The 26,229-nt window shown below is 54.9% G+C and overlaps 1 protein-coding gene across 11 annotated transcripts in view; it reads left to right on the top strand.

The window, feature by feature from the left end:
* Positions 1 to 26,229, top strand: part of PDE2A (phosphodiesterase 2A) — a 104,005-nt gene that overhangs the window by 15,601 nt on the left and 62,175 nt on the right. For 7 of the 11 annotated variants that reach the window (XR_013523259.1, XR_013523257.1, XM_054241949.2 and 4 more), the window contains exon 2: positions 20,305 to 20,383. Coding sequence is in view for 5 of the 11 variants with exons in the window: in XM_035264140.3 (XP_035120031.1) it covers positions 20,305 to 20,383 (79 nt within the window). In the remaining 6 variants the exon portion in view is untranslated. Of the gene's footprint in view, positions 1 to 19,427; positions 19,986 to 20,187; positions 20,384 to 26,229 lie in introns of those variants that run through there. The other 4 variants (XR_013523256.1, XR_013523258.1, XM_035264143.3 and 1 more) reach the window with 2 other exon arrangements.

Below are 26,229 nucleotides of genomic sequence, written 5' to 3' on the forward strand. Positions count from 1 at the left end.
CAAACCTGTATCACTTCTGCCTCAACTCTTGATAACACTATGACCCCTCCACTGCCAAATCTGATAAAAGACCTCCCTTTGAAGACGTTCCTCCTGGAGTCAGATCTCAGTCCTTCTTGCTGTCCAGAACCTAGGCCTTGAGTCTCCCTGGGAAGTGCGTCAGTAAGGGCAGCCCCCTCATGGTGCTGGGAGTTTAGGGACCTTGGCCCAGCCAACTCAGCACTCTTGTGTCAGCCTCTCCGGGCCTGGTCAGCGGACTCATTTCAGTGCTGATTAGCATCTCCTGTGCAGCTTTCTGCCCCACTGTAAGTGCTTGACAATCATTAGGTGCTATTGGGTGCAACTGGATCCAGCTCCAGCACCATCCTGCTCCAGCTGCCTGAGATAAGGGACCTGGCCACAAACAACACCCTGAAACCCAGACACAATCTAGGCATAGGGACTCAAACACCAACATAAATATAGAGGGGAAATCCAGTAACACAGAAGAACTCCCCACACCAAGAAGCAGACCATAGCGCAGACAGACCCACAGCACACACGACACAGACACCAACAGATGCTGAAAAGCAGACGCAGGATCATTCCAAAAAGTGACCTCGAAACAGAACAAACGGGAACACCAATGCACATGACACAGGCATACACATCCAGATATGCAACACAGGTATGACTCGGCACACGTGTGGTGCACCCCAGGGAAGCAGTCGCACTTGGCATATTCACAGACGCCAAGATGGCCAGACCGAGCCGCCGTGGTTCCCCACCCGTGCAGCATCTCTCACTTCTGGGCTGCCGCCATACTCTAACCTTGGAGTGCTTCCTGCCACGTGGCATCACTGACTGTTTTCCAGTGAGTTTCTGTCAAGTTTTGGAATGAATTTTGCCTGTGCTCGGTGAGGTGGTGACTGTGGGTGTGAGTGGGTGATTAGGGCCAAAACCCCCCAAAACCCAAAAACTGGACAGAGACAAATTTGAGGGGAAATGAATTAGAAATAGCTGTGAGGAATCCCAGCTTCTCAGGGCATCAGAAGATTGATTGATTGAGAGAGACAGAGCCTTGCTCTGTTGCCCAGGCTGGAGGGCAGTGGCACAATCCTGGTCCACTGCAACCTTCACCTCCCAGGTTCAAGTGATTCTCCTGCTTCAGCCTCCTGAGTAGCTGGGATTACAGGTGCACATCACCATGCCTGGCTAATTTTTGTATTTTTAGCAACGAGGTTTCACCATGTTGGTCAGACTGGTCTCGACCTCCTGACCTCAGGTAATCCTGCCTTGGCTTCCCAAAGTGCTGGGATTACAGGCGTGAGCCACTGCGCCTCACCTCAGAAGACATTTAAACTCACAGAAAGGACACCACCGGATGCCCTCTGCCTCATTTTCTCAGACCCTGCCTGATTTCTTTTGTGTTTCTTCCAGGCTTGCCGCCTGACGCAGTTCCCTCCTTCCCCGAGCCAGCCTTGCCCATTGCCACCTCTTTGAGCTCACGCACGCTCACTCACATTCTCTGCTTGGCTGTGCCCTGCCCCTACTTCTAAGCCCAGTGAAATCCTCATTATTGGGTGCGTCAGCCATGCCTGCGTCCTAACCCGTGCCACTGAGGATTGTGAAGGGAGGTAGTGGAGTGACATGCTTAGGAGTGCAAGCATTGAAGACTGTCTCTTGGTCCATGTCTGCTCCTCTACTTCTTAGCTGCAGGATTGTGCAAGTTCTGCCACCTTTGTTCCCTCATCTGTAGAGAGGAGAGGATAATAGAGCCCACCTCATTAGGGCTGCCTCGAGGATTAAATGAGACACAGTGGGTAATATACCTGGATCCCTCTCCAGGTGTCATGAGAGCAGGGAGAGAGCTAATGAGATCAAGGATGTGCAAATTCACATAGAAAGTGCCTAGTGGGTCCTTGCTAATTGGCACTTAGTGAAACAAACACCTCCTGTGTGAGCACCTACTACGTGCCTCCATTACTGACTCTGTGCCCCGCCCTCTCAGTTTCTGCGTGGCTGCCAGTGCTGCACAGCTATGACTCCTGTGGGGGCTCAGAAGGTGGGAGTGTGATTACTTTTTCAAAATTTATTATTGAGGCATAATTTGCATACAATAAAATCAATTTAAAGTGTATAATAAGCTTTGATAAATACAGTCATGTAACCATCATGACAATTAAGAATATTTTAATCCCCACAAACTTTCCTTGTGCCCTCTGTAGTCAGTCTCTTTGAGGGGGACTTCTTTTTTGTTTGAGACAGTCTCACTCTGTAGCCCCGGCTGGAGTGCAGTGGTGTGGTCTCGGCTCATTGCAACCTCCACCTCCCAGGTTCAAACAATTTTCCTGCCTCAGCCTCCTGAATAGCTGTGGAACGACAGGCACATGACACCAGGTCTGGCTAGTTTTTTTATATTTTAGTAGAGACAGGGTTTCACCGTGTTGCCCAGGCTGGTTGAGAACTCCTGAGCTCAGGCAATCCACCCACCTCGGCCTCCCAAAGAGCTGGGATTACAGGCGTGAGCCACCTCGCCCTGCCAAAGGGGATTTCTTACAGGAGTGTGAGAGGTACTGGGTTTTCCTTGAGCTTAAAACCTCGGCACAGGGAGTGGGGGGTGCTTCTGACATGCTGGAAGTTGCCAGGGAACTGCTCACCCTCTCTGGGCCTTGGTTCCTGGCAGAGGCAGTGCAGCCAGGCAAGGGGAAGGGATGCTCAGGCCTTGGTGTCCCAAGGGCAAGCCTTGGCTATGAGGGCTGGAACGGCTGGAAGTACTGGCTTCAGAAACCCACAGAGCGGGTGACGGGGTAGGGAGGTGGTGTTTCCACAAACCTGCCCGTCCTTTGACCAGGTGGGTCCTGTGGTCCCGGTGGAAATGGCCGTATATTGTCCAGACTGTAGCAGGGGCTGGCCAAGATGATCCACTCCTCTCCCTGTCCTCCCCCCACCAGGGGCCATAAACCCCACTCTATGGATGAACAATTCCCTGAAAAGAAGGGGGTCACTTTTGTTCACCAGTTCTAGAACCAAATATTAAAGCAATTATGTAACTAGCAATAAATTACTTAAAGTAGTGACTCACTCAGCTTAATTAGAGTGCTAGCAGGGAAGGATTAAGGTATTTTTAGAGCACACACCTCACTCTCTCCTGTGGGGGTGGAAAAAGGCTGGGAACTCATGGGAGCACCCCAGGTATCTGCAAGGAGATGAAAGCTGATCTTCTGTGGTCCTAAGGAAGAAAGGCCCCGTCAGAGCTGCAGCAGGAGGGGTTTGGACCAGACCCAACAACACTTCCCAGTGGTGCTTATTGGAGAACTGGGATGGCAGCACTGGACTGTAAACTCTGTGAGGGCAGGGATTAGGTCTCTGATCGCCTCCGCCCCCAGCAGCAGACCAAGAATGAAACTTGGGAGTCAGACACAGCTGGATGTGACTCCTGCTTTTGCGGGTTGCCAGCATGTGGGCTTGGGCAGGTTCCTTTACCACCCTAAGCTTTGCCATCTCCTCCACTATAAATATATCCACCTGCATGTGTCTTGTAAGGATTGAGTGTGCTCAAATGTGCAAAGCAAGACTTAGTGCTCAGCTGGGCACAGTGGCTCACACCTGTAATCCCAGTACTTTGGGCGGCTGAGGCGGATCGCTTCAGCCCAGTAGTTTTGAGACCATCCTGGGTGACACAAGGAGACCCTGTCTCTAAAAAAAAAAAACTTAGAAGACTCAGTGCCGACTCTACTAGACCAAAAACCCCGCAAAGGCAGGGATTAGGTTTGGTTTCTGTCATTCACTGTCGTATCCCAAGCTTCACTGATAGAACTGCACATAGTAGGTGTTCAGTAAATGCTTTGTTGTGTGACTGCATGTTAATTTTGTTCCCAGTCTCCTGTTCCAAAAAAAGGTTCTTTTCCTGAGGTTGTAAGTGAAGAAAATAGGCAGTGTGGGCCAGGTGTGGTGGCTCATGCCTATAATCCCTAGCAATTTGGGAGGCTGAGGCGGGAGGATCACTTGAGGCCAGGAGTTCAAGACCAGACTGGATAACTTAGTGAGACCCTCCCATCTCTACTTAAAGAAGTTTTTTTAAAAGAAAGAAATAGCGTGTGTGTGGGTGGGTGGGGGAGGTTGTGAGGGGTGCCTCACAGGTGGGAGTCTGGCATTTCTCCTCCAGGCTGAGGAGCTGATGACTTCTAGGGAAAGGCCTGGGAGGAATCGGAACCACAGACAGCTCCAGCCTGCTTGGTTGTGGGCGGTCTTCTGGTTGCCAGGAGGGTAGCTAGGTGGGAAGATCTACCAGTGGTACCTCCACAACCTGGGGTGGGAGGAGGAGGAGCCCCCAGCCCAATCTGATGGGGAGACCAGAACCCTCACCCACGATTCCTGGCAGTTCAGAGAAGGCAGTGATGTCAGGGTGGGGCATCCTGAAGGCTTCCCAGAGGAGGCGGTAGGATTGGCTGTGAGGATTTAGGTGGAGAGGACATCTAGCATACGTAAAATGGAGTAATGATTCTGACCCTGCAGGTTTTCTGGGAGGATTAAATGAGTTATGTTTTAAAGATGCCTGGTATGGCCAAGCCCAGTGGCTCATACCTGTAATCCCAGCACTTCCTCGCCTGGGAGGCTGAGGTGGGCGGATCATGAGGTCAGGAGTTCGAGACCAGCCTGGCCAACATGGTGAAACCCCGGCTCTACTAAAAATACAAAAATTAGCTGGGCATGATGGTGCGTGCCTGTACCCGCAGCTATTTGGGAGGCTGAGGCAGGAGAATCACTTGAACCTGGGAGACGGAGGATGCAGTGAGCCGAGATTGCGCCACTGCACTCCAGCCTGGATGACAGAGCAAGCCTCCAGCTCAAAAAAAAAAGATGCCTGGTACCTGCCTGCCAGGAGGAGGCACAACATATGAACTCCCTTCCCCTTCCCTCCACCCCTCCTCAGTTCCTGTAACATCAGGAGGGACATGCCCTGCCCTGCTCGCAGAGGCTGGGGTGGGAGGCTCCCATCATGGCCTTCATTGAGTCTGGCTCTGCAGTTGGACCTAGCTGGACACACAGTAGTTGCACACAACAGACGGGGACAGGTCTGTGCTTCTAACCATGGTGTTGGGAGGCTGAGGGAAGGGCACAGCTGGATTGGGGTAATAGAGTTCAACCCCTGCTCCTCCCCCAGGCCCAAGACCCCAAGATGGCTGAGACCAGTGGCTGCTCTGATCAACTCTGACCAGCTCTTCTCACACCTCGTAGGCCTCCCAGGGTTCAGGTGATAAATTAGTGGTGACAGCATCCAGCATCGCTATGACGACCATGTGGCACTCTTAGCCTCCGGTCAGGGCTCCGATGAAGAGCCCAGAGACCCCTTTGGCTCTGGACTTGGAATTGGTGTGTGTGAGGAGGGCTGGGGCCCGAGGAAGATCGGGGGAGCGGGAGGGGTAGGGGCCAGGGCATAGGGTTGCGTCTGGCATGGACTGGAGTTCATTCAGATTGTTCCATCCAGGGGATCTTGGGGACAGTTGTTTGTCTCCTTCCTTCCTGCCTTCTTTTCATTCCTCCATCCCTCCTCTTTCCACTTCTCCCACTTCCTCTGAGCCCTGTTCCTGTTTGAGGCCCTGGGCTGCCAACCCTTTTCCCCTCCTCTGGGAATCAAGCCCGGCTCAGCTGTCACCCCGGAGAGCTGAGTGAGGTTGGGGACAACCACCTCTTGGTCTAGGCCTCAGGGAAGGTGTGTGGGGACCACTAATGGCTCTATGGGAGGGCCTGGCCCTGCCCTGATGAGTGGGGAGGAGGCTTTCAGTGGAGAGGCAAGGTGGGAGAAGAAGCAGCGTGGGATGGGGAGCGACAGATGTTTCGAGTGGTCTATGTGTGAGATGAAGAGCGGAGAACGTGGGAGGACTTGAGGCTGGAGAAGGACTGGGAGGGAGGGATGCAGTGAGGAGTTTGCAGTTTGTCCCCGGGGAAAGAGGAGCCCTGAAGATTTGTGTTATTGCTGCTTTGATTTTTAAATGGGAGTGTTCATTTTAGAGACGGCGAAACAGGCCCAGGGTGGGAAAGTGACTTGATCAACCTCGCTTAAGTCTCTAGAGACAGACTGAGACTTAGGACTCCTTGGGTCCGGCTGGACTCTAGCTGGGACTTCTTGCCCCAGACTTGCTGGCCAGGATTTTCCCAGGTAACCACTATCTCCGAGAAAGGTGGGGAGAGCACACAGGTGACTTTGCCCTCAGTTTGAATGAAATTTGCATCAGCAAGGGCTGTGCTGATTGTCCTTCCTGCCCATGTCTGGCAGACTGGCCTGGTTGGAGGTGGGGATGGGGTGGGGTGGAGGCAGACGTCCAGGGAAGGATTTGGGAAGTCCAGGGCCACCAAGGCATTAGAGACAGAAATGGATCCAAACTCAGGTTTTTGGAGACCCAGCCCAGACTGTGTGCTCCATCCCCTTCCTCCTGTTCTCAGGGGCCTTTGGCTGAGTTGGGCATTTATAGGAGGCAAGCCCCCCTGCCCCTGCAGCCCCTCACATGCTCCTCAGGTCTCCTCCTGGTCCTGGGGCCTGATATTGGGCCTGTTGTGCTGGAACTTATCTAGGTAGAAGAAACCTTCAGCTCCATTATCCTGATGAAGAAACTGAGGTCCCAAGGTAACCGTGACTCAGGGTTATGAGAGGGCAGTGGCTGGGCTGGGCCTGGCTGCCGGGCGCTCAGCTTGTCTACATGGCCTCCTGTCACTTCTCTCCCCTCATCTCCCCTCCACTGTGCAGTATGGTTGGGCCTGCCAGCCTTGATAGATGGCTCTGCAGCTCAGCTTTCCTCCCATTCCTCTCCGGATGCTGGGCCGTTAGCCTCCTAATCACCAGTCCTGCCTGGTGGCCGCCAAGCCATCCATCTCCCCAAGAAGGCTTGCCCAGCACAGGTGGTTTTATTTTGGGGGAAGGAGGGCACAGCAGGTCTTCCTCTGAGGCTGAGCTGAGAGTTCGGCTGCAGTCCCCACCCTAGGGGGCCAGAGGGTTAGGAAACAGCCTACACTCCCTTGCTGGAGAGTCAGAAATCCCTTCTGGATCTCCCTAAGGCACCTGCACATGCACACACAGGCGCACACACTCACAGTAACACTAATAAAAGCTTTCATATATCAAAAGAATATTGTATGGCGGCATGGTTGCAGAGCCCTGGGTATCATCTGATTCATCCTATCTGTTGGGTACGATTGGCAGCTCATATGTACAGATACAGAAACTCACGCCCAGAGAGGTTAAGTGGCTTGCATAGGTTCCATAGCCAGGAAATGAAAGAGCTGGGATTTGAACCCAGATCTGTATGGCTCACATCTTGCATTCACAACTCCTGCTCTACTGACAAACACGTGCACAAGCACTCATGTGCACACATGAACACAGGCTACCATTTTGGCTCTTGTACCATCCGTCTACCTGGGCCAGGTTCTTGAGGATGAGAATTCGGGCTGCAGAGAGGGTGAGGGGTCACTGCTCATTGTTCTCAGGTTGCCCCGAGCTGTCTCATCCTGGCTATGGCATTGGCCAGCAGGGGAGCTGCATGGAGGTGGCAGCCTCTGGGCAGTAGAAAGGGGAGGCTGGGAGACAGTCGATCAATCATCCCTGCAGTACCTCCTTCCAGGAACTGGGGCCCAGGGGAGTGTGGCGCTGTGGGTCGATGTTCTGGGCAGCAGCGCAGTCTCGGAGTGTGTACAGGGTATGTGTGGGGCAAGGCTGGTGTGCAGCTGCCCGCCTTCCCCTGGCTCCCTTCCCCTGCTCCTGCCTTCTTCCTGCCAGCCTCACACCTCCCACTGATTCCCCCACTGTCCTCACCCTGGGCACTACAGAGGCTGAGAATCAAACTCCCAGTTCCCAGGCACCTGTGTGCCTGCTGCTACCGTCTCGCCTTGCCCCAGAGGCAGATCTTGGGTGGGTGCTGCGAGAGTCACCCTGTGGTGGCTGGGGATGGGTGGGTAGGGGGACCAGGGGCTGGAGCTGCAGGGAGATGAGATGAGCCCCCTCAGAGCCTTTGGAGACCTCGACAGACAATATGATTAGATAAGAAATGTAAAGGGTCACATAGTAGGTGCTGAATTAATCCTATCTCGTTCCTCCTGTAAGAGTCTGGAGAAACCAAGAGCAGCAGGGTGCCTCTGAGGGCACAGGAGCTCCCAGGCTGGCTGGCAGGTGCAGCTAACAGAATTAGCAATCCCAGGGACAGGTAGCTTGGGGCAGAGGAGAGCGTGCTGCTGTGGGGAGAGGAGGTGTCTGGTGCTGGGAGCAGTGGTGGCTGGAGGAGGGCTGGGGACCCTCCCCTGGGACCCCACACTCTCTGGGAGGGGCTCCTGAGCAGGCCTGGTCACCTTGCTTCTTGGCTGCTTCCTCCCCAGCCTCTCCCACCTGCACTGGCCTCAAGAGAGCTGGGCTTGAGCCCCAGTTCAGGCACCTGCTGGCTGGTGGAGGTTAGGGCAAATCGCTTTCCTCAGCCCTCTCATCTGTGACAGGCTCTGGTGAGGGTTAAATGAGATGTTGCCTGTCAAGCATCTGCCACTTCCCTGACACCGAGCAGCTAGGCTGCTCTGGGTTCTCCAGCACCTGCCTCCCCTAGTCCTAGCGCTGGGTGGGCAGCTGTGGTCCACTGGTCACTGGTGGGTCCCCAGGGCCCTGACACAGGGCCTGCTGTCGAGGAAGAGGGAAGTAAACATCCCAGGGCTCGAGCTCTGCCCCCCATTGAGGTGTCTCATCTTAGGCTCTGTCAGCTCCTCGTTCACTCTGGTATGGGGACAAATGTGCCTCTTTGCACTAACTGAGCTCCCATGGGCAACTAGGAGTGGTGTCACTTGGGGTGGGGGTGGGGAAGGATCTCTGGGCTGGGATTCCCAAGCCCTGACTTCCTGTATTTCAGGCACTGCCTCATTGTTTCATCTTGGGCAAGACCTGTCCCCTTGGGGGTAAGAGAAACATGTGACCTCTGACCTCCAGAGTCTCTCTTCTGAGGTTCTGTGCCCAGATGATTCTATGTTCTAAGGGAGAGACCAGGCTGCAGGGAGACACCCATGCCACTGATGGGCAGACTAAGGAGGAGGAGCCCAGGACTGGGCCAGTTCAGGACTCTGGTGGCCTCAGTGCCCTTGACCTGGCATTGCTGCCTTTTGCTCCAGTTGCCGTCTGCTCTGTCTCTGCATCTGCGTTGCCCGCCTGTCTCTCTGCGGTCCTCTCCTCTCTTCCTTTATCACTGTCCCTATATTGCCTCCGGCCTCAGGCTTATCTCCTCCTGTCATGCCTCCATCCATCTCTGTCACTCCCCTGCAGCTCTCCCCACTCCCTGGCATACCCTCTCTCTCCCTGGGAGTCGGGAGTGGGGCCTCACTGGGAATCAGGCCCTCCCTGCCTCTGGTCTCTGTCTGAGCAGTCTCCGCGACTCTGGCCAGCTCTTGTCTTCTTCCACCTTCTCGAATCTCATGCTGTATGATGATGTCTCTGCCTTTCACTGTCACTGAATTCCCTTTGTTTTTCTCTCTATACTTCTCTCTGCCCTTATCTCTGGGCCTCTGTCTCTCAGGGCCTGACTGGTCTTGACCTCTCTGCTTCCTTCTTCCCCTTGAGAGTCCAGCCAGGCAGCAGGTCCAGCCCTCTCGCCCAGAGAACAGATGGAGTCTGCCCTCCCTCTCTCTTGCTGGCTGCCTCAGAAGTCCCCAGCAATGGCCTCCACCCTGCACTGTGCCTTGTTGCTAGGTCTTGGGCTGGCAGCACCTGGCTTCCATAGCGACGGGTGCCTAGAAACAGAATGCCACATCTCCCAGTCCCACCACGGGAGCCTTTGCCAATCGAGTGAGCGCCTTTTGATCAATCAGGAAGCATGGCCAGACTCTAGGCTGCCTCCAACTTGAGGAGGCAAGAGAGGAGGGGACCGTGGTCTCTGCCTTCTGGAGCTGAGGGGACTGCTGGGGTGGGAGGAGTTGCTCAAGTATGGCCCTAAAGGCAAGGAATGAGCTGGGGGAGGCCCTGGGCTCTTTCCCCCGCCAGTCAGCCTGCTCCAAGAGGCATGAGCTTGGGAGCCAGAAGGGGCTGTGTTGAGATTGCTGTTCTACCATTTCTAGCTGCATGACTTTAGACAAATGATCTCAGATACGAGGGTCTCAGTTTCATCAACTGTAAAACTGGGCTAATAATATGAAGATTAAATGAGAGAATAGATCTGGCATTTAGAAGATGGTCATCAATGGCCATTCCCCTATCTTCCCCTTTAAAGTTGTTTAAGATTTAATTGGCAGAGAGGAGAAGGAGGGTTCTCCAGGCCTGTGGAATGGTGTAAGCAAGCAGGCAGAGGCTGGCACGCACCTCACACATGCAGGAGTATTTAGGGAGGACCAGGGGCCGTATCTGGAAATGGTTCTGCTAAAAGCAGCCAGGCTAAGCTGGGTGCCATGTCATGCACCTGTAATTCCAGCTTCCAGGGAAACTGAGGCAGGAGGATCCCTTGAGTCCTGGAGTTCCAGATCAGCCTAGGCAACATAGTGAGACACCGTCTCAAAAAACAAAACAAAACAGGCAGGCTGAGGGGCACATGGAAAAGGGACTCTGTCTTCTGGGAGGTATATTCTTACCAGATGGAAAGGAAGGGGCTTGATCATTTTCTCCTTTAGCATTTGGGCCCGCCGAGTAGGGAGCCAAACTGGGGCCCCCTTGCCTATTTTCATGCTGCTCCCTACTTCTACCCTGTCACTCGGCCCCGAAAGAAGGGCTCCCACTGGTTCCTCTTCCTGCCAGGCCTGCCCACCAAGACTGCCATGGCCACACAGCCTGAATCCTGGGGCCACCAAGTGTCCATGGAAGGCCTCACTCTGTCATTGTAGAGATGAAGAAACTGAGGCTCAGAAGTGGGAGGTCCCAGCTCTTCCCTCCTTTCAGGCCTATCATCTGCACTAAGGACTTCAGGTGGCCTGAAGCAACATTCTTTTCTGAGCTGTCAGGAGTGCCAAGCTCTCTGTTAAGTACTTTAGAGCCTCTTCTCATGTATTCACAGCTACCTTCCAAGGAAGGCCAGTTGATCCCCAGTTTAGACGTGAGAAAACAGGGGCTCCAGGAGGCTCTAAGGTTGCACAGCCAGAGAGTGGGAGCTTAGACTGAGTCACCCACCCAGACTCTGGCCCCTCCCTGCATCCCCCTTCCAGGACACCCTTCACTCCCTTAGCTGCATGACTTTAGACACTCAGGTACCAGGGTCACTGGGAGTGGGTGTTCATTTCCTTGGGCGTCCCCAATCCTTGTCCTTAGTATCCCCCACTGCAGGCAGGCACAGGTGCTCACTGCTGCCCTCCCCTTTACCTGGCATCACAGAGACTCAAGCCCACTGACCATCAGGCTCTCAGGGGCATAGAAACTGGGTGCTGGAGTTCTGGAGTCCTGCAGTTGGGCTCTCAGGCAGTTGGGACAATAGAATGTTAGAATCTTGGGCTTCTATGTTCTCAAGACCTCAGGTTCTTGTATTCATAGAATGTAAGAAGCACAGACTCTTTGAATGATGGAGTGTTATAATAGAGCCTTGGATTTTCTAAGAACATGAAGATCTGGGAATTCATGGAGCCTTGAAGCCACAGACTGGGGCCTCGCTGTGTGATGGTTTCTGAGTTAGCATGAGGCCTTGGTCCCTGTTGCTTAGACTTTCTTGCCTTGGTATCTCTGATGGGCTCAGCTCTTAGCAGCCTTTGTGTGTGTGTGTGTGTGTGTGTGTGTGTGTGTGTGTGTGTGTGTAGCGGGGACTGTGGTCAGTGACTGACTCTAGCCTGAGGCACCCCTGGAATGGAGCCAGCCCAGGAATAGCAGGTGGAAGAAAGCCGGGCAGCCTCAGGGCTGCAGCTGTCTGGTGGTGCAGGGCAGGGCTTTGGGTGGCTGCCTTTGGCAGAGGACCAGCCTGCCTCCTTCGTCCCTCACCCAGCCTGCTACCAGGGTCAGGAGGAGGCATCTCCATGGTACCCCTAGGGCTGGAGTCAGAGCAGCCCCTCCAGGTCCTGCAGACTGGATGGCAGGAGGTACCACTGAGGAGAGGAGATTGGGGAGGGACTGGGACCTTTATCTGTGGTGAGTTGGGGCATAGGGAATGAGAGATAGCATGGGGCTCAGTGAGGGGTGTGGGATCAGTGAAGGGGCTGGGGATTTAGTGCTGGGCTGGGGCTTAGGAAGGAGGCAAGGGCTCTGTGGGTGGGAGACCTTTTGAGAGGGTGGAGACTCACAGAGAAGGATGGGGGCTCAGCAGGGGGATGTGGCTCAGTGGAGGTTGCTGAAGAGTTTCTTGGGTTGGCTGGGCGTGGTGGCTCATGCCTGTAATCCCAGCACTTTGGGAGGCCGAGGATGGTAGATCCCTTGAGGTCAGCAGTTTGAGAACAGCCTGGCCAACATGGTGAAACTCCGTCTCTACCAAAAAATACAAAAATTAGCTGGGCATAATGGCAGGTACCTGTAATCCCAGCTACTTGGGAGGCTGAGGCGGGAGAATTACTTGAACCTGGGAGATGGAGGTTGCAGTGAGCCGAGATTGCATCACTGCACTCCAGCCTAAGCGACAGAGTGAGATTCCATCTCAAAAAAAAAAAAAAAAAAAAAAAGTTTCTCAGGGCTGTCTCTGCGCTGCTGCAGGTTTCTGAGGGTGGCGGGTGGGGTTAGGAGAACTCTGTCCCTGGCATAGGCTGAGAAGCAAGAACTCCTTTTCCCAACTCCGCCCAAAGCTGGACAGGTTAGAGCTGCTGAGAAAGCTGGCATTTGCCTCTCCTTTTGCTCATCTTCCTTTCTGGTTTCCATGGGAATCTGTGGCTCAGGATGAGCAGGGGTTGACAGGATGGCACTGTGGGAGGAGTCAGTGTCAGGCAGAGCCATCCTACATGGGAAGGAGCCAGCTGGTAAGAAAGTGAGCTCCCTGTCCCTGGAAGTGTGCAAGCCAGGCAGGGGCTGAATGGCTAGAGTGACTCCAGAAAGGGGTTCAGATGGGGTAGAGGAAGCAGTCTGGAGGCCACTTCCCTGTGACAATCATGTTTTGTGTGATTGTCCCAGGTGGCTCCACCAGCCCCACCTTTCAGACTCCACTGGGCCTCATAGAGGGGGTCACTGCACCCTAGGCACTGCCTCTGATCCACCCCCAACTCCTGTGTTCTGTGCCCAGCCTATGCTGGACATGGACATGTGGAACTGAATCCAACTCAGTCTGCCTAGAAGAGCCCCAGTCTGATGGGGGAGGCACACAGGGACACAAATACGTCTGGGCAAGTCCTACAAAATGGGGCAGACCTGGCTGGGAGGCAGTTCCACCACTGACTCCTGCGGTCTGTAGATGTCTTTTTGAGCAATTCTTCTGGGTCAAGCTTGTTCTATTTGCTGGGGTGAAACAGCAGTGAGTAAAACAGAGCTGACAGTATGGTGGGAAGTTTGAGCTCCTCCAGACTGTGATGAGAAGTGTCGGTGAGCAGTGGGGAGTGTGGCTGGAAGGCAGAGTGTGGGCGCAGCATGAGAGGAGGCTTTGCCCAGGCTTAAGGACCTGGAAGGCCTTGAAGGCCAGGACCAGGGCTTCAAGAAGTTCCCAGGGAGAGCACACCAGAAGACGAGTGATCTCTGCATTTCCAGCAGAGTTTCCAGGTTCACCTCATTGGGACTGGTTAGACAGTGGGAACAGCAAAGGTGCGCAAGCCCCAGCCAAGGGAAGCCATTAGGGACTTTTCTAGACACTTGGGCACTCCAGGTCAAATACTGCGCTTTACCCATGGTCTACACAACCCACGACCAGGAGATTCCCTCCAGTGCCTACAAAACCAGCGCCCGGGTTTCTAGCACAAAACTAGGCGGCAATGGGAATCCATATGGGTGAGGGTGAGGCAGAGTCAGACTTGGGTGTGGAAGAAATGACTCCAGCCATTGTGGGCATCAAAAAGGAGGCACAGTGGTCCCGGGAGGAGGCACAGAAGCAGGCGTGGCCACCTGTGCCTGTGTAGGAGCTGTGTGAGCATGTGCCTGAGGATGTGTGTCGGTGCATAGGACTGCGGTGTAGGAGTGATAGGAACATGGACGTGTATCTGTGGAAAGACTTCAGTTGTGCATAGGGGTGTATGTATGTATGATTGTGTAGCCCAGGGCAGCCTGTTAAAAGGAAGGATCTTGGGGTCTGTGGATGAGAGGGAGCAGAGACTAAGGCCTAGGGTATGCTGGGGCTTGTGCTCCCTGGACTTCGGTCCTGTGAGCCGGCAGGTCTTACACTAGTCCTGGACTAGAATCCTATGGGTTCCCTTCCCCCGAAGGTCATGGGGCCAGCCATCTGCTGCAGACAAGACAAACATGCATGCAAACCACATGAAAATGGATGAGACCTGTGGCTGACCCACCCACAGCCACTCATCCCCTGGGCCTGAGTCCACTCAGCCTGTGCCCTTCCTGACCAGAGCTGCTGCCAGGGCTCTGGGAACAGGCCTTGTCCAGCAGAAGCTGAAATCCTCATTGTCCCCAGCACCTGCCCGTGGCCACATCTTTTCCCTGTGAGGGCTACAGCCACACCTGGAGCCATAGCCAGCAGACACACAGAGCTGGATCTGGACTACTGGCCGTGGGCAGCACCTCTGGCAGGTGGGAATTTGGGCATACACACATGTCACATACTTGCAAACACATTCACATGTGAAAGCACACTCATGCTATTCCTGGACACTTGTGTATGCACAAAACACACATGTACCTGCAGATGTGCATAGACACTCGCATCTGCACACAGACACATGCTTATCTGCATACACACATGTGCCAACTCCTGTAGATACACAGACATATCTGTGTACACACATATAACGTCAGCTATACCACTGCAGTATCACACACCCTCACAAGAATACAAACCTGTATTCACGCCCTCTCCCACCCTCACACACATCATGCTTGCAAGCCTGTGTGCAGCCTTACACACATGCACACACAACACGGAGTGGCCTAAGGGTGGCTCACCCCTGCCCAGGTGAATACCCATGCCCACTCCAGGGCTGAAGTGTTGAGGACAGGGTCTGGATGGAGGCAGAACCTGCAGAGATGTCAGCTTCTTGCAGGAAGCATCTTAGATCATCCCTTCACAGAGCCCTTGAAAGTGGGGCCCTCTTTTAGTCCATGGGCTCTAGCCCAGATCACAGAGAGAGCAAGTCACATACGGCCACTCCTGAGGGGCCTCCGATACCAGGATCTAGCCCTTGCCCATATCTTTGGGCCTGGTGCCTGTGTAGGCCAATCTGCTCAGAGAGGTATCTTCTGCCCAGGGAGGCCTGCCTGGATACTGCTTCCCTCCACCTCAGCTTCCTGAGCACTCAAAGAGAAGCAGGCCAACCTTCACGGCTGCTGAGAAGTCTGAGGCCAGAGAGGGTCAAAGCCTTGACTGAGGTCACCCAGCATGTCAGGGAAGGGCTCAAGTTTGAACCTGAGCTTCCAGGGTGGTCTAACCGTGGTTTATGGCAATAGGATATATGCATGTCAGGCAGCAGACAGGCCGGTGGAAGCAGGGAACGTGGTTGTGGGGGATAGGAAAAGACTTACAGTCTATGGAGAATCTGTCAGGACCAAGTGTGGGAGATGGAGAGACGGTGCTTCTTTACCAGAGCTCACTGGGCATCACAGGGCTCCCAGCCTGGCTCAACCATGGGGACTCAGGGAAGAATCAGACAGTCCCTACTCTTGAGGGAGGGCTGGGGATATGGGAAGAAGGAAGAGGGCAGTGTAGACTGGGGAGATATTGGTGGGAGCTACTTCTGTTTGGATGGGGGTTTTCTTCCTGCATCTTGAAAGATCTGACTTTTAAATTTCTTTACCCTCAATACCTGGCATGGAGTACATTCTCAGTAAATATTTATGGCATGAATGAATGAACAAAAGTATGATATTGATAGGCAGATGTGCCTTTGGAAGGGCATTCAAAATAGGAGGGCAACAGGTTGGGGAAAGACAAGGAGGTGGAAGAAAAGCCAGTGGTTCGGCCTAGCATAGTGGCTCATGCCTGTAATCCCAGCATTTTGTGAGGCCAAGGCAGGTGGATCACCTGGGGTCAGGATTTCAAGACCAGTCTAATTAACATGGAGAAACCCCATCTCTACTAAAAAAATACAAACTTAGCTGGGCATGGTGGTGCATGTCTGTATCCCAGCTAGTTGGGAGGCTGAGGCAGGAGAATCACTTGAACCCAGGAGGCAAAGTTATGGTGAGCCATTGCACTCCAGCCTGGGCAACAAGAGTGAAACTCCATCTCAAAAAAAAGAAAAAAAAAAAAAGCCAGAAGTTCCGGGTACAGCTGAGTCAGGCGTGGCTAGACAGGAAGTGGCAGGAGAAGCAGCAGGAAAAAGTCACTTGGGGATGAGCCTTGCATGTTGTACTGACTTTGGATGTTGTCTTGGAGGCCATGGGGAGTGCAGTGAAGGTTATGAGCAGAAGGTGAACACGGTCAGAGTGAACCTGCCCTAGAGGAGCCTGGGTTACATAGTAGCTGCTCGTCCTTGGTGCAAAGAGCACTGGGTTTGGAGTCTAGAGGCCTGGGTCCACATTCCTGTAGTAATCAGCTGTGCCATCTCAGGGAAGCATCTACATTTCTCTGAGCCTCAATTTCCCTGTTTATAAAATGGGGCTAACGCTGTGCCTCCTGAGGCTGTTGGATGGGGCCTGGGTGAGGAAATGCTTTGGCAGCACAAGGTCATACCAATGAGAGGTGGTGTTTTTATTAGGAACAAGGCAGGGCTGGTGCCTGGACAGGGCCTGAAGCTGAGGGGGTCCAGGACCCAGGCTGACAGCTGACTCACCTTTTCCAGGCCAAGTGGCCTCTAAGGTGGGGATACAAAAAGAGTTGATTAGAGGGGCTGGGCTAGGCATTCCTGAGCTGGAGCTGGGAGGAAAGCTGAAGCTGGGGCTGGGCTTCTTGGTGTCTGAGATGGCAGAGGGTACAGACAGTGGGATAGTAGGACCCTCAGCCACTGCATTCTTGGGAACAAAAGAAGAGCTGGGAAATCTGATTTCTTTACTTGCCTTTGCTCAAGAACCAAGAAATGTATTTAAGGCACAGAATGGAGCGAGGTGGCCTGGGTTTGAATTTTGACCACTTGCTAGCTGTGTGACCATGGGCAAGTTATTTAGTCTTTTTGTGCCTCAGTTTTCCTTATCTGTGAAATGTGACTAATAATAGATCCCACCTTATATCATTGTTGAGAAGATGAAATGTGAGGCACACAGTGTGTGCTCAATACATGTGAAAGCCTCTCAGCCCCAGATGTACACACTGGCCCTCACCTCCGTGGGACAGAGGTCAGCCCTGGAGGAGATGCATCTACCTAGGGTTCTCTGACCTGGCAGCAAATTAGAATCACCTGAGGATATTTGCAAATATCTGGGATGGGGGTTCCAGAAGTCAGCATTTAAAATGCTCCCAGGGGATTCTAACATGAGTCAGGGTGAGAACCCAGCACAGGATCACAGAACATGGAGCTGGAGTGAGGCAGGGATTTGTGTGTGGGTGGAGGAGTCCTAGAAGCAGGGGTCACTCCTTGCTGTAAGAGCTTGGCAAGGCCTCTAAATGTGCCAACTCAAGGAGCCCTGGTTGCCCCCTCAGGGAGGACGCTAGTTGGGGAATTTCAGGGATTGTGTGAAAGGGTGTTTGTGAAAGGACTCTGCACTCTACCAAGCACTGAGAGAAAGCAGTGTGCTTTTTTATTCACTCTAGCATAATAACATTTCACAGATGGGGAAATGGAGACCTAGAGAGGTGCTGTGGCCTGCTCAGAATCTCACCGCAAGTCTATGGCATAGTTAGAACTCAAGCCCTCTGAAGAATGCTTGGATCTGAAAGGTTGACACAGAAAGACTCTCTGAGTTGAGGGATGCATAGAGCATGCACCAGCGACCCCAGTCATTGAGCTATAGTTTGAGAGATTAAAGTAAGACTTAAGAAATAACTTCTCAAGAGGTGAGTGCCGTGGAGGTGGTGCCTGGAGTTGGGAACCCAAGAGACGGTGGCGGTGCCAGGCCAGGGTTGGCTGTTGACCATGGTCTGAGGTGGCTTTCCCTGAAGAACAAGTAACTCTGGCCAGTGGCTGTAACAGGTACCTCCCAGGCTCCTGTGTCCCACCCAGTCTTGTCCAGAGCCCAGGACTGAGCCAGTGACACATGCTCAGAATTTACCAAGAGACTTGTGCACTAAGCTCAGGCTCAGACCTAGTCCTTCCTGCAGCCCTTACATGGGTCATCCCCTTTTACGAAAGAGAAAACTGAGGTCAAAAATAGGAAGGGAGGCCCTGTGGGGCCAGAACCTGTACACATCTTAGCCCAGGTAATCTTCTCTACAGTGCTAATAAATAGAAAGAATTGCCCCTGTTTTGAAGAGTCAATAAAATACATTGACTTGGCCCAGATCACTTACTGCACACCTCTAAGTCCCCTGATGTGACTCCCAGGAAAGACACAAAAAAAGATCTACCCAGAGGGATAAGGTAGTAACCAGGGAAGCCCTCCTAGAGGAGGTGGGCCTTTAAATGACCCCTAAATGACAGGCAGGAGGAGAGGATGTGGGAGGGTATTGGGGGCAGGGCGGCATGGGCAGAGGCCTGCAGGTGAGAGTGAGTCAGTCACTGATGTGAGAAGAGCAAGAAGTAAAAGTGTAAGGAATGGTGGGAGGGGAGTTGGAGCTGGATGAACAAGTGCGGGTTCAGCTGTAGCGGTTCTGGCCCGCCAGGCTGAGGGCTCCGGCTATATTGTGCTGGTGGTAGGGAGCCGCTGAGGATGAGTGGGGGAGAGCATGCCAGAGAGTGCCTCAGAAAGAAAGGTTGGAGAAATGCTAGCATGCAGGGCCGCCCCTTGAGCTGGTGGGGTGGCCGGGCTCTGCCAAGGCTATGTGCCAGCTGCCTGGACTGTGTCCAGGACTGGGCACAGTGACTCAACATTGAGGAAATCGCTCCCCAGGGAGAAAGGGCCCCGATGAATCACCCAACTGAGTTAGGGAGGTTGGGAGGCCAGGAGGCTGGGGGCTCACTGAGTCACTCTTCAAGAGTTGGTGAGGGGAGCCACAGAGAGGGGCGGGCAGTGCATGGGGGTGAGCAGATTCAGGTCAGGACCCAGTGAGGGCTGTCGGGGCACTCTGCCTTCTCGCCATTCCCGGGTTTGATCCTTCTGGGGGTCCTGTGAGGGAGATGAGAACACTGAGGCCCAGGAGTGGGGGGAGGGGATGGACGAAGGTCAGGCAGCAAGTCGCTGGCAAAGGCCTAACAAGACCCAAGCACACCCTACAGTCCAGAGCTGTCCCACCGCCCCAGCCGCTTTCATGCCAAGCGGAGGCTAACCAGGTCGGTCCTGGCAGGGAGCTGACCCCAGTGACCTGCTGAACCCCCACGCAGCCCCTCCGGGTAGCCGGCGACTGAGGCCGGCTGCGCCGCCGCGATGGGACGGCAGGGGGCGCAGGAGCGTCGCGGCTGCCTCAGGCGCCTGAATCCAGAAGCCGCTCTGCGGAGAAACGCGCTCCCGGCGCGCGGGTCCCACCGCGGAACTGCGGACAGTGTGGCCCTGGGGCCTGCACCCTCTCTGGCTCCGGGGACGCCGACGCAGACCTGCCCGCCCAGGCCTGGGGGCCCAGTCAGGAGCGGCCGCTGTGTGTGCGCTCCGTGTCTGTGCACACGTGTCTCCCTCGCAGATTGGAGACTGCTCCGGGGGCCTGTCCGACTCGGAGCGACCTCCAACATTCTCCCCACTTTCCCTTTCCTCCTGGGTCCAGGGAGAGGAGCAAGCCCGAGGCTCCTGCGGTGTCCGCGGCCCCTGCCCCGCTTCCCCTTCTCCTTCCTTCCCCACCCCACCCCACTGCGCCGGTCTCCGCCTGGGGCTCTGGCTGGCCCGGGACCCAAAGTGGTGGCGGGAAGACAGGGTGCGATCAGACAGGGTGGGGGCCCTGAGAACGACCCCTGCGAGATGCGAGAGAAGTGGCGACTGGGCAAGGGCCAGGGAGCGCAGGCTGAAAGCCGGCTTCCCGACGGGGTCCCAGCAGCAGGCAAGCTGGAAGGGCCGTGGGAACCCAGGGCGGAGGGAGAAGCGGGGTGACGGCGGCGGGGGGTCCGGTGGGGTCGGAGGATCCGACGGGCCGAGAGGTGCGGTCCGCGGTGGCGGGGGACATAGGCGGGGCTGGGGCGGGCCGGGGGCGGGCGGGGGGCGGGCCAGGGCGGGGCCGGGGCGGACACTCGCGCGGACCCGGCGAAGCTGTCGCGGACGCGCTGACCGAGCGCAGCGGCCGGGCCGGCTGGCGGGCGGGCGGCTGCGAGCATGGTCCTGGTGCTGCACCACATCCTCATCGCTGTTGTCCAATTCCTCAGGCGGGGCCAGCAGGTCTTCCTCAAGCCGGACGAGCCGCCGCCGCCACCGCCGCCGCAGCCATGCGCCGACAGCCTGCAGGTAGGGGGGCCCCGCTCTGGGCACCAGGAGAACGGGGTGTCCGGAGAGCTCCGGGCCCGGTCCACCCGCCCCCGAGTCCCCGGAACCCTTCTCAGGGAGGAGACCCCTCCCCTAGTTCCGAATTCTACTCCAGTGCTGGGACGGCAGCGCAGACCAAGAGCCCTTGATGCCCTGGCTCTCAATCCAAACGTCACCCCAGACTCCGAACTCCATTTGGATCCGGGGTTCCACCCCAAGCACTGAGCTTCCAGTCCACGATGGGACTGCAGTGCACACAGAGCTCTGCCCAAGCCTCGAACTCCCTTTCCTTAGATTAGTGGGGACCCCTGCCCAGGACTTGGAACCTTCACCATATATGTGGGACTCCCGGCACACCCAGAGCACCGGAACCCCCAGCTATCCTCCGGGACCCCACCTCAGAGCCAGCCTCACCCCAAGTACCGAACCTCCATTCCACAGCCTCAACTGGGCACCAGCTCAGATTCCCACCCAAACATCTGGACTTCAGTCCTCAGCCTGGACCGGACCCCAGAGTCCAAATCCTCCTTCCATCGGGGCTTCGCTGGTCTCCTCTGCAGGACCCACTGCCCGATCCCTGCCCTCCCTCCTGTGTTGGAGATCCCAGAGTCTTTACCCATGAGGGGCCCTCCTCTGGTTTCTCTCTGGGTGCAGCAGTCCCACTTTATCCTTCAGGCTTCTCCTCTGGGTTCTCTTCAAGTGTTTCTGGGCTCTCTCTCTATTTTGGTCTCTTGCCCCATATGCCCACCTCTCTTGGTCTGTCTTGATCACTCTCCCCATTTTCTTTAGGTCTCTATCTTTGCTTTGGGGTCTCTTTCTGTAGTCACCCCTTCCTCTTGAATCTACCTCTGCTTAGCCATGAGGAGGGGGCAGGCTCAGTGAGCAGTGCTTGTGTCCCTAGGACCTCCCCTGCACCCCATGTTCTTGGCATGGCATGGTGTGGGCTCAGGTGGAAAGGCCTGAATGTGGAGTGTGCTGCCCTCAGGTGGTGCCCAGGGATCTGAGGTGGTGGGGGGATGATGTGGTGGGCACTGGCTTTTGTAACTTATAAAGCCCCTCATCCTTGCTGCCCTGGTCTTGGCAGAGGCGGCTGGGGCTTGGGATGGGGAAGCGTAGACTGCAACCTGGTGTCAGTCACCTGTGGTGGGATGTGTCCAAGCTGGATGGGTCTAGAGTGTATGTGTTTGTGTGTGTTCCTCTGTGTGTGTAGCACGGCCTGGGTTGCATGTGTTGGGTGTGTCTTGTGTGTCATCATGTGTGTTGTGCCATATATGAATGTGTCATCGCGAGTGGGATTATTTGTGGGGAGATGAAGGGAAGTGTGAGGATTGTGAGTCTATGGCATTTCATGCTGTGTGTGGCTGTGTTGTGGCTGTGGAGTGGTAGCTGGGTGTATGCCTGTCGTGTGTGGGGAACTTGTGGTCTGTGACTGTATGGCTATCATTGCACAGTGGAGTTGTTGTAGGAGCAACTTGCCTATGGGGTTGTATATGTGCTTGTGTATGTTGCTGGCTGTCGTGTGGCCAGGAAGGGCCACTGCAGGGGCCTGATGGCTTCCATTGGTTGTCTTGTCAGAGATGAGTTGGGGCAGGGGGTGATGTGTGTGCCAATGTGTTTGGAGCCGGGGTGGCTGGCTTAGAGTCACTGTGGCACATCCTGGGATTGCTTGGGGAATATAGATATTGGGACCTGAGTGTTGGTGTTTGAGCATCATGTGTCTGTGTGGTGGCTGCTCCTGCAATTCTGGACAGGAAAGGGTGAAGCAAGGGGCTGAGGGGTCTGAGGCGAGGAGCCAGTTGATAAGTGTGTGAGAGTGTGTGTGTGTTTATATGGGTGTGTGCCCGTGCGTGTACACGTGCATATGGGAGTGGGGTGGGGTGGGAGGAGGCAGTGGGCTGGCAGAGCTGGCTGAGGGGCTGTGTGTGCCACAAACGTGTGACATTAGATGTGCACATTATCAATGCAGGTTGTGTCTGTGTGTGTCTCTGTCTAGGTGGCGTGTGTGTTGAATTTAATTGGACGCATAGGCCTGTGGCTGGGGAGGTGAGGTGTGTGAGGCATGTGGTGGGAGACAGGGTGTGAGTGTGGTGCGAAGTGAGGCTGTGTGAGCTGTGTGACTTTTTGGTGTGAGGTGTGGATTATGTGATCTTTTCTCCCCGTGAGCTGTGTGTGTGTGGTGAGGAGGGGCGGGGGTGGCCAGTGAGTGAGCGGTGTGTGTGTTGGGGTGTTGAGGACTGTAGAATATGCTGCGGTGGGAGTGTGTGCATGAGGTGTGTGTGAGGAGTGAGTTCTGTAACATTTGGGGCGTGTGGAATATAGCAGGTGTCCCATAAATGTCTGTGGAGTGACGCATGTGTGCAGGAGGGCTTGGCTGCCATCCTGTCCTTGCTCCCCTCCTGATCAGGTCCCTAGAGATGCCCTGGAATGTTCTTCCATGCCCCCCCAGCCCCAGCTGCCCCTACCCTTTGCCCTTCATCCTCCTTGCCATGACCAAGGCCTTTGTTTTGGGTTTCCGGCAGAACAGGCGCTGGACAGACGGGCGGCAGGCGATGTCACAGTCTGGGAACCTTTGTTCTTTTCCTCTCAGTTTGACTGGTGTTTGGGGCCCCGGTTTGAAGAAGGGTGTGGAGAGGATGCACGTGGCAGCAAGGTCACTGTGTTTACTATACCTCTCGTGCTCCACTGAGGGGAGGCTATGGCTCGGGCAGTAAGGCCTGGGTGGTGTCTTTGATGGCTCCCCTTGGTATAAGAACAGCTTGGGCTGGGCTTGGAGTTAGCCAATCATGCAGTCTTGGTCCATGGTGGCCCAGCGCCCTTCCTGGCTCATGTCAGTGGGGCTGAGCAGCCAAGGACCCCCTTCTCCAGGTTCACCTGCCCTTGCCCCTTCTCTGTGTGGCTGTAGGAAACCTGATGGAGAAAACCAGGAAGACCTTGATGTAGCTCTATTTGTGTTCACCCCACATCTGATGGGGGAGAAATAGTCCCTGTCCTCACAGAGACACTTATCTATAAGGAGAGAGCTGGTCACACCTTTGGGACCCTCTAGTCTGATGAGGGAGATGCAGTATGTAGGACAGAGGTCATACCTTCCAGAGAGAGCTATGGGAAAACCCTAACTGGGCTGCCTCCCAGCAGGTGCTTGAGAGAAGAAACATCCAAGACTCCTTGAGATCGGAAGGCACAGGGAAGTCTGAGACAGTCTGGGAAGGGGACTGGGGTCAACGCAGCAGTATCACATTCCAGAAGGTTCTCTGAAATGAATAGGCTTGAGCTGGGCCCTGAAGGGGGTGTTGGGGTGGGCAGAGAAATGCAGCCTGGGACTGAGGAAGGTCTGGCCTGATTGGTAAAAGGGATCTTGAAAGCAACTGGCTGTTCCCCAGGTAACACTGGCTTTGGGTGGCCATCCCTGGGCCTTTAGCCTTCTCAAGCTTTCACGGTTCCTTTTCTGTCCCATTGTCTCTGGCTGGAATAATCTTCATTGTCACTGACATTGTCATTGTCATCATCTTTTATGTAATTGTTTCCAAAATCCAAGGTCCTTTCACAAATGTCTCATTTAACAGATAACTTATGCAATTGTCTAAAAGCCTTCATGGAGCACCTGCTGTGTACCAGGCAGATATAGTTTTAAGGGCTGGGGTCATGGTGGTTACCAAACTGGCCTCATGGAGCTCCTACCTTCTGTGTTCAGTCATGCTGTCAGTCGGCCTCCCTTCTGTGTTCCTTCAGTCTGGGGCACGTGGTTCTGTGGGGCTCCGCATGTGCACCCTCTGGTCTGGGGTCTGGCTCCTGCCAGAATGGGAGCTCTGCAGAGGCTGGGCCCAGGTCTCTCCTCTACCCATCATGTGTGTCCTGAGCTGGGTCTGGCAGAGTCCAGATGCTCACATCTATCATCAGATGATTGGAACTACCCTGTAGGGCTGGCAGCCCAGCTCCATCTAAGGAAACTGGGGCCCAGTGGATGAGGGTACTCAAGGCAGCATCCTCCTCAGGCCCTTCTTTCACCAGTAGCTCCAGAGACCAAGAGAATTCAGGTGGCTGGTCCAGGTCTCACAGCAGGGTGGCAGGTGTCAGAATACAGCACTTCTTGCTGCCAGGCTGGGTTCTGGCTCCAGCACCATGCTGCTCTCTGGCTGGCCTCTGCTGCCTGTGGCGGGCAAACGATTATTAATGACCCCCCTGGCAAGGAGACAGGAAATGTTTCCCAGCCACAGCTGGGGACCTGCTCCCTGCCAGCCCTAGCTATCCATGCCTGCCCTGATCATGGCATCGGCACTGAGATGTTATCTTCATTCTGCCTCAGTCTTCTTTGCTCCTTCTGCCCATCCCCACCTCCCTGATCTTGACATCCTAAGGGTAAATGACAAGAAGGGACAGAGCTTTCTTTTCTGTATCCCTGTCCCTCAGTACTTTCTCCAACCTGACTCATCTCTATCTTCTTCCTTGTCCCACACCAGCCAGAAGTAGCTCTTCCTCCAGGAAGTCTTCTCTGAATGCACAGCCAGCTCCTCCAGTGTCCTCTCCCCTGGGCTCGAGGCACTGAGTCCCCCTCATTGCAGACTCTAGTCCTCCACTGATGGTTTGCTGTGATGGTTTGCCAGTCCTAGGGCTGGCCTGGGCACTTCCTGCAGCCTGTCCCCAGTTGCTGCCTTGGACTGACATATGGAGGGTCCTCCCAGATGCCATCTCCAGGAAGCCCCCAGCTCCACCCAGCCCAGGGATTCTTACCTCCTTTGAGCACCCCACCCTTCCTGTCTGAGTCACACATGTGTACTTCCAGGACTTCCTAGGTGGACACTAGTAAAGGCCTGCTATGTGCCCAGCAGAGAGGGTGGGAAGAGATGAGCAAGATGCAGTCCTTCCTCCAAGCCTGAGCAATGTTGCATCAGCCCCGTGGCAGGTGGCACAGACCTAGGTACTAGGGCTGGGGGCTGGGGGCAGGGAGGCAGGGAGTGATGATGGTAGAGTGTGAGGGGAGGGCAAAGAGGGAGATAAACTCAGGGGCCATGGTGATATAGATCACGGACCCCTAATTCAGCCCAGTGTGGAAGTGAGGACCACATTGGGGAGCTTCCAGGAGGAAACAAATCTAAACTGAGAGCCAAGGGTCAAGCCAGAAGAAAGATCTGGACAGAGGGGAGAGAATGGTTACTGTGAAGGTTTGTTGGTGTCAGACAGGGGAAGGAGAGCCTGTGGCAGCGCCACTCCATGGAGCAGGCCTCTAGGTGCCAGATGGCTGGGCCCCAGGGATGAGGACTGGTGAAGCTGGCCCAGCCAGAGTTTGCAGGACTTGTAAGCCATGTTAAGGACTTTGGACATGTTCTGGAGAGAAACTGACTCTGGGGGAAGAGTTGAGAGAAGGGATGTGGCAGATCAGATCTGCATGTTTGGGAGCTCTCTGGACCATGAGGTGGAGACTGAGGGGGAGGCTGGTGTGGTCCAGGCGAGAGGGTGGTGATGAGGCCAGGGCAGGGAAATGGCTGAAGAATGGACCGGAGGGCTGGTGGAAGGAGCTGGCCAGCTGTGGAGATGAAGGGGAAGGGAGGAGAACGCTGCCCCACCCAGGTGTCTGGGTGGGTTTTGTGCAGTCTCTGAGAGGTATAGGAGGGTAGACAGGGGTTAGTGGCAGATGCCTGGGCATGTGTCAGGTCCCTTTAAGGACCAACAGGTCTCAGAAAAGCCACCAAGGAGGTTGTGAGCTTGGAGGCTAAAGGGAGATCTGAAGCCATCAGGGCTGCTACAGCCTCACCTATAACATGGGGAACTCAGGATCTGCCCTGGGCAAAGAGTGTTCAGAATTCAATAATCAAAACAATCTGTGAAATGTA

The sequence above is a fragment of the Callithrix jacchus genome, chromosome 10, assembly GCF_049354715.1.
Source record: "Callithrix jacchus isolate 240 chromosome 10, calJac240_pri, whole genome shotgun sequence".
Taxonomy (NCBI): Eukaryota; Metazoa; Chordata; class Mammalia; order Primates; family Cebidae; genus Callithrix; species Callithrix jacchus.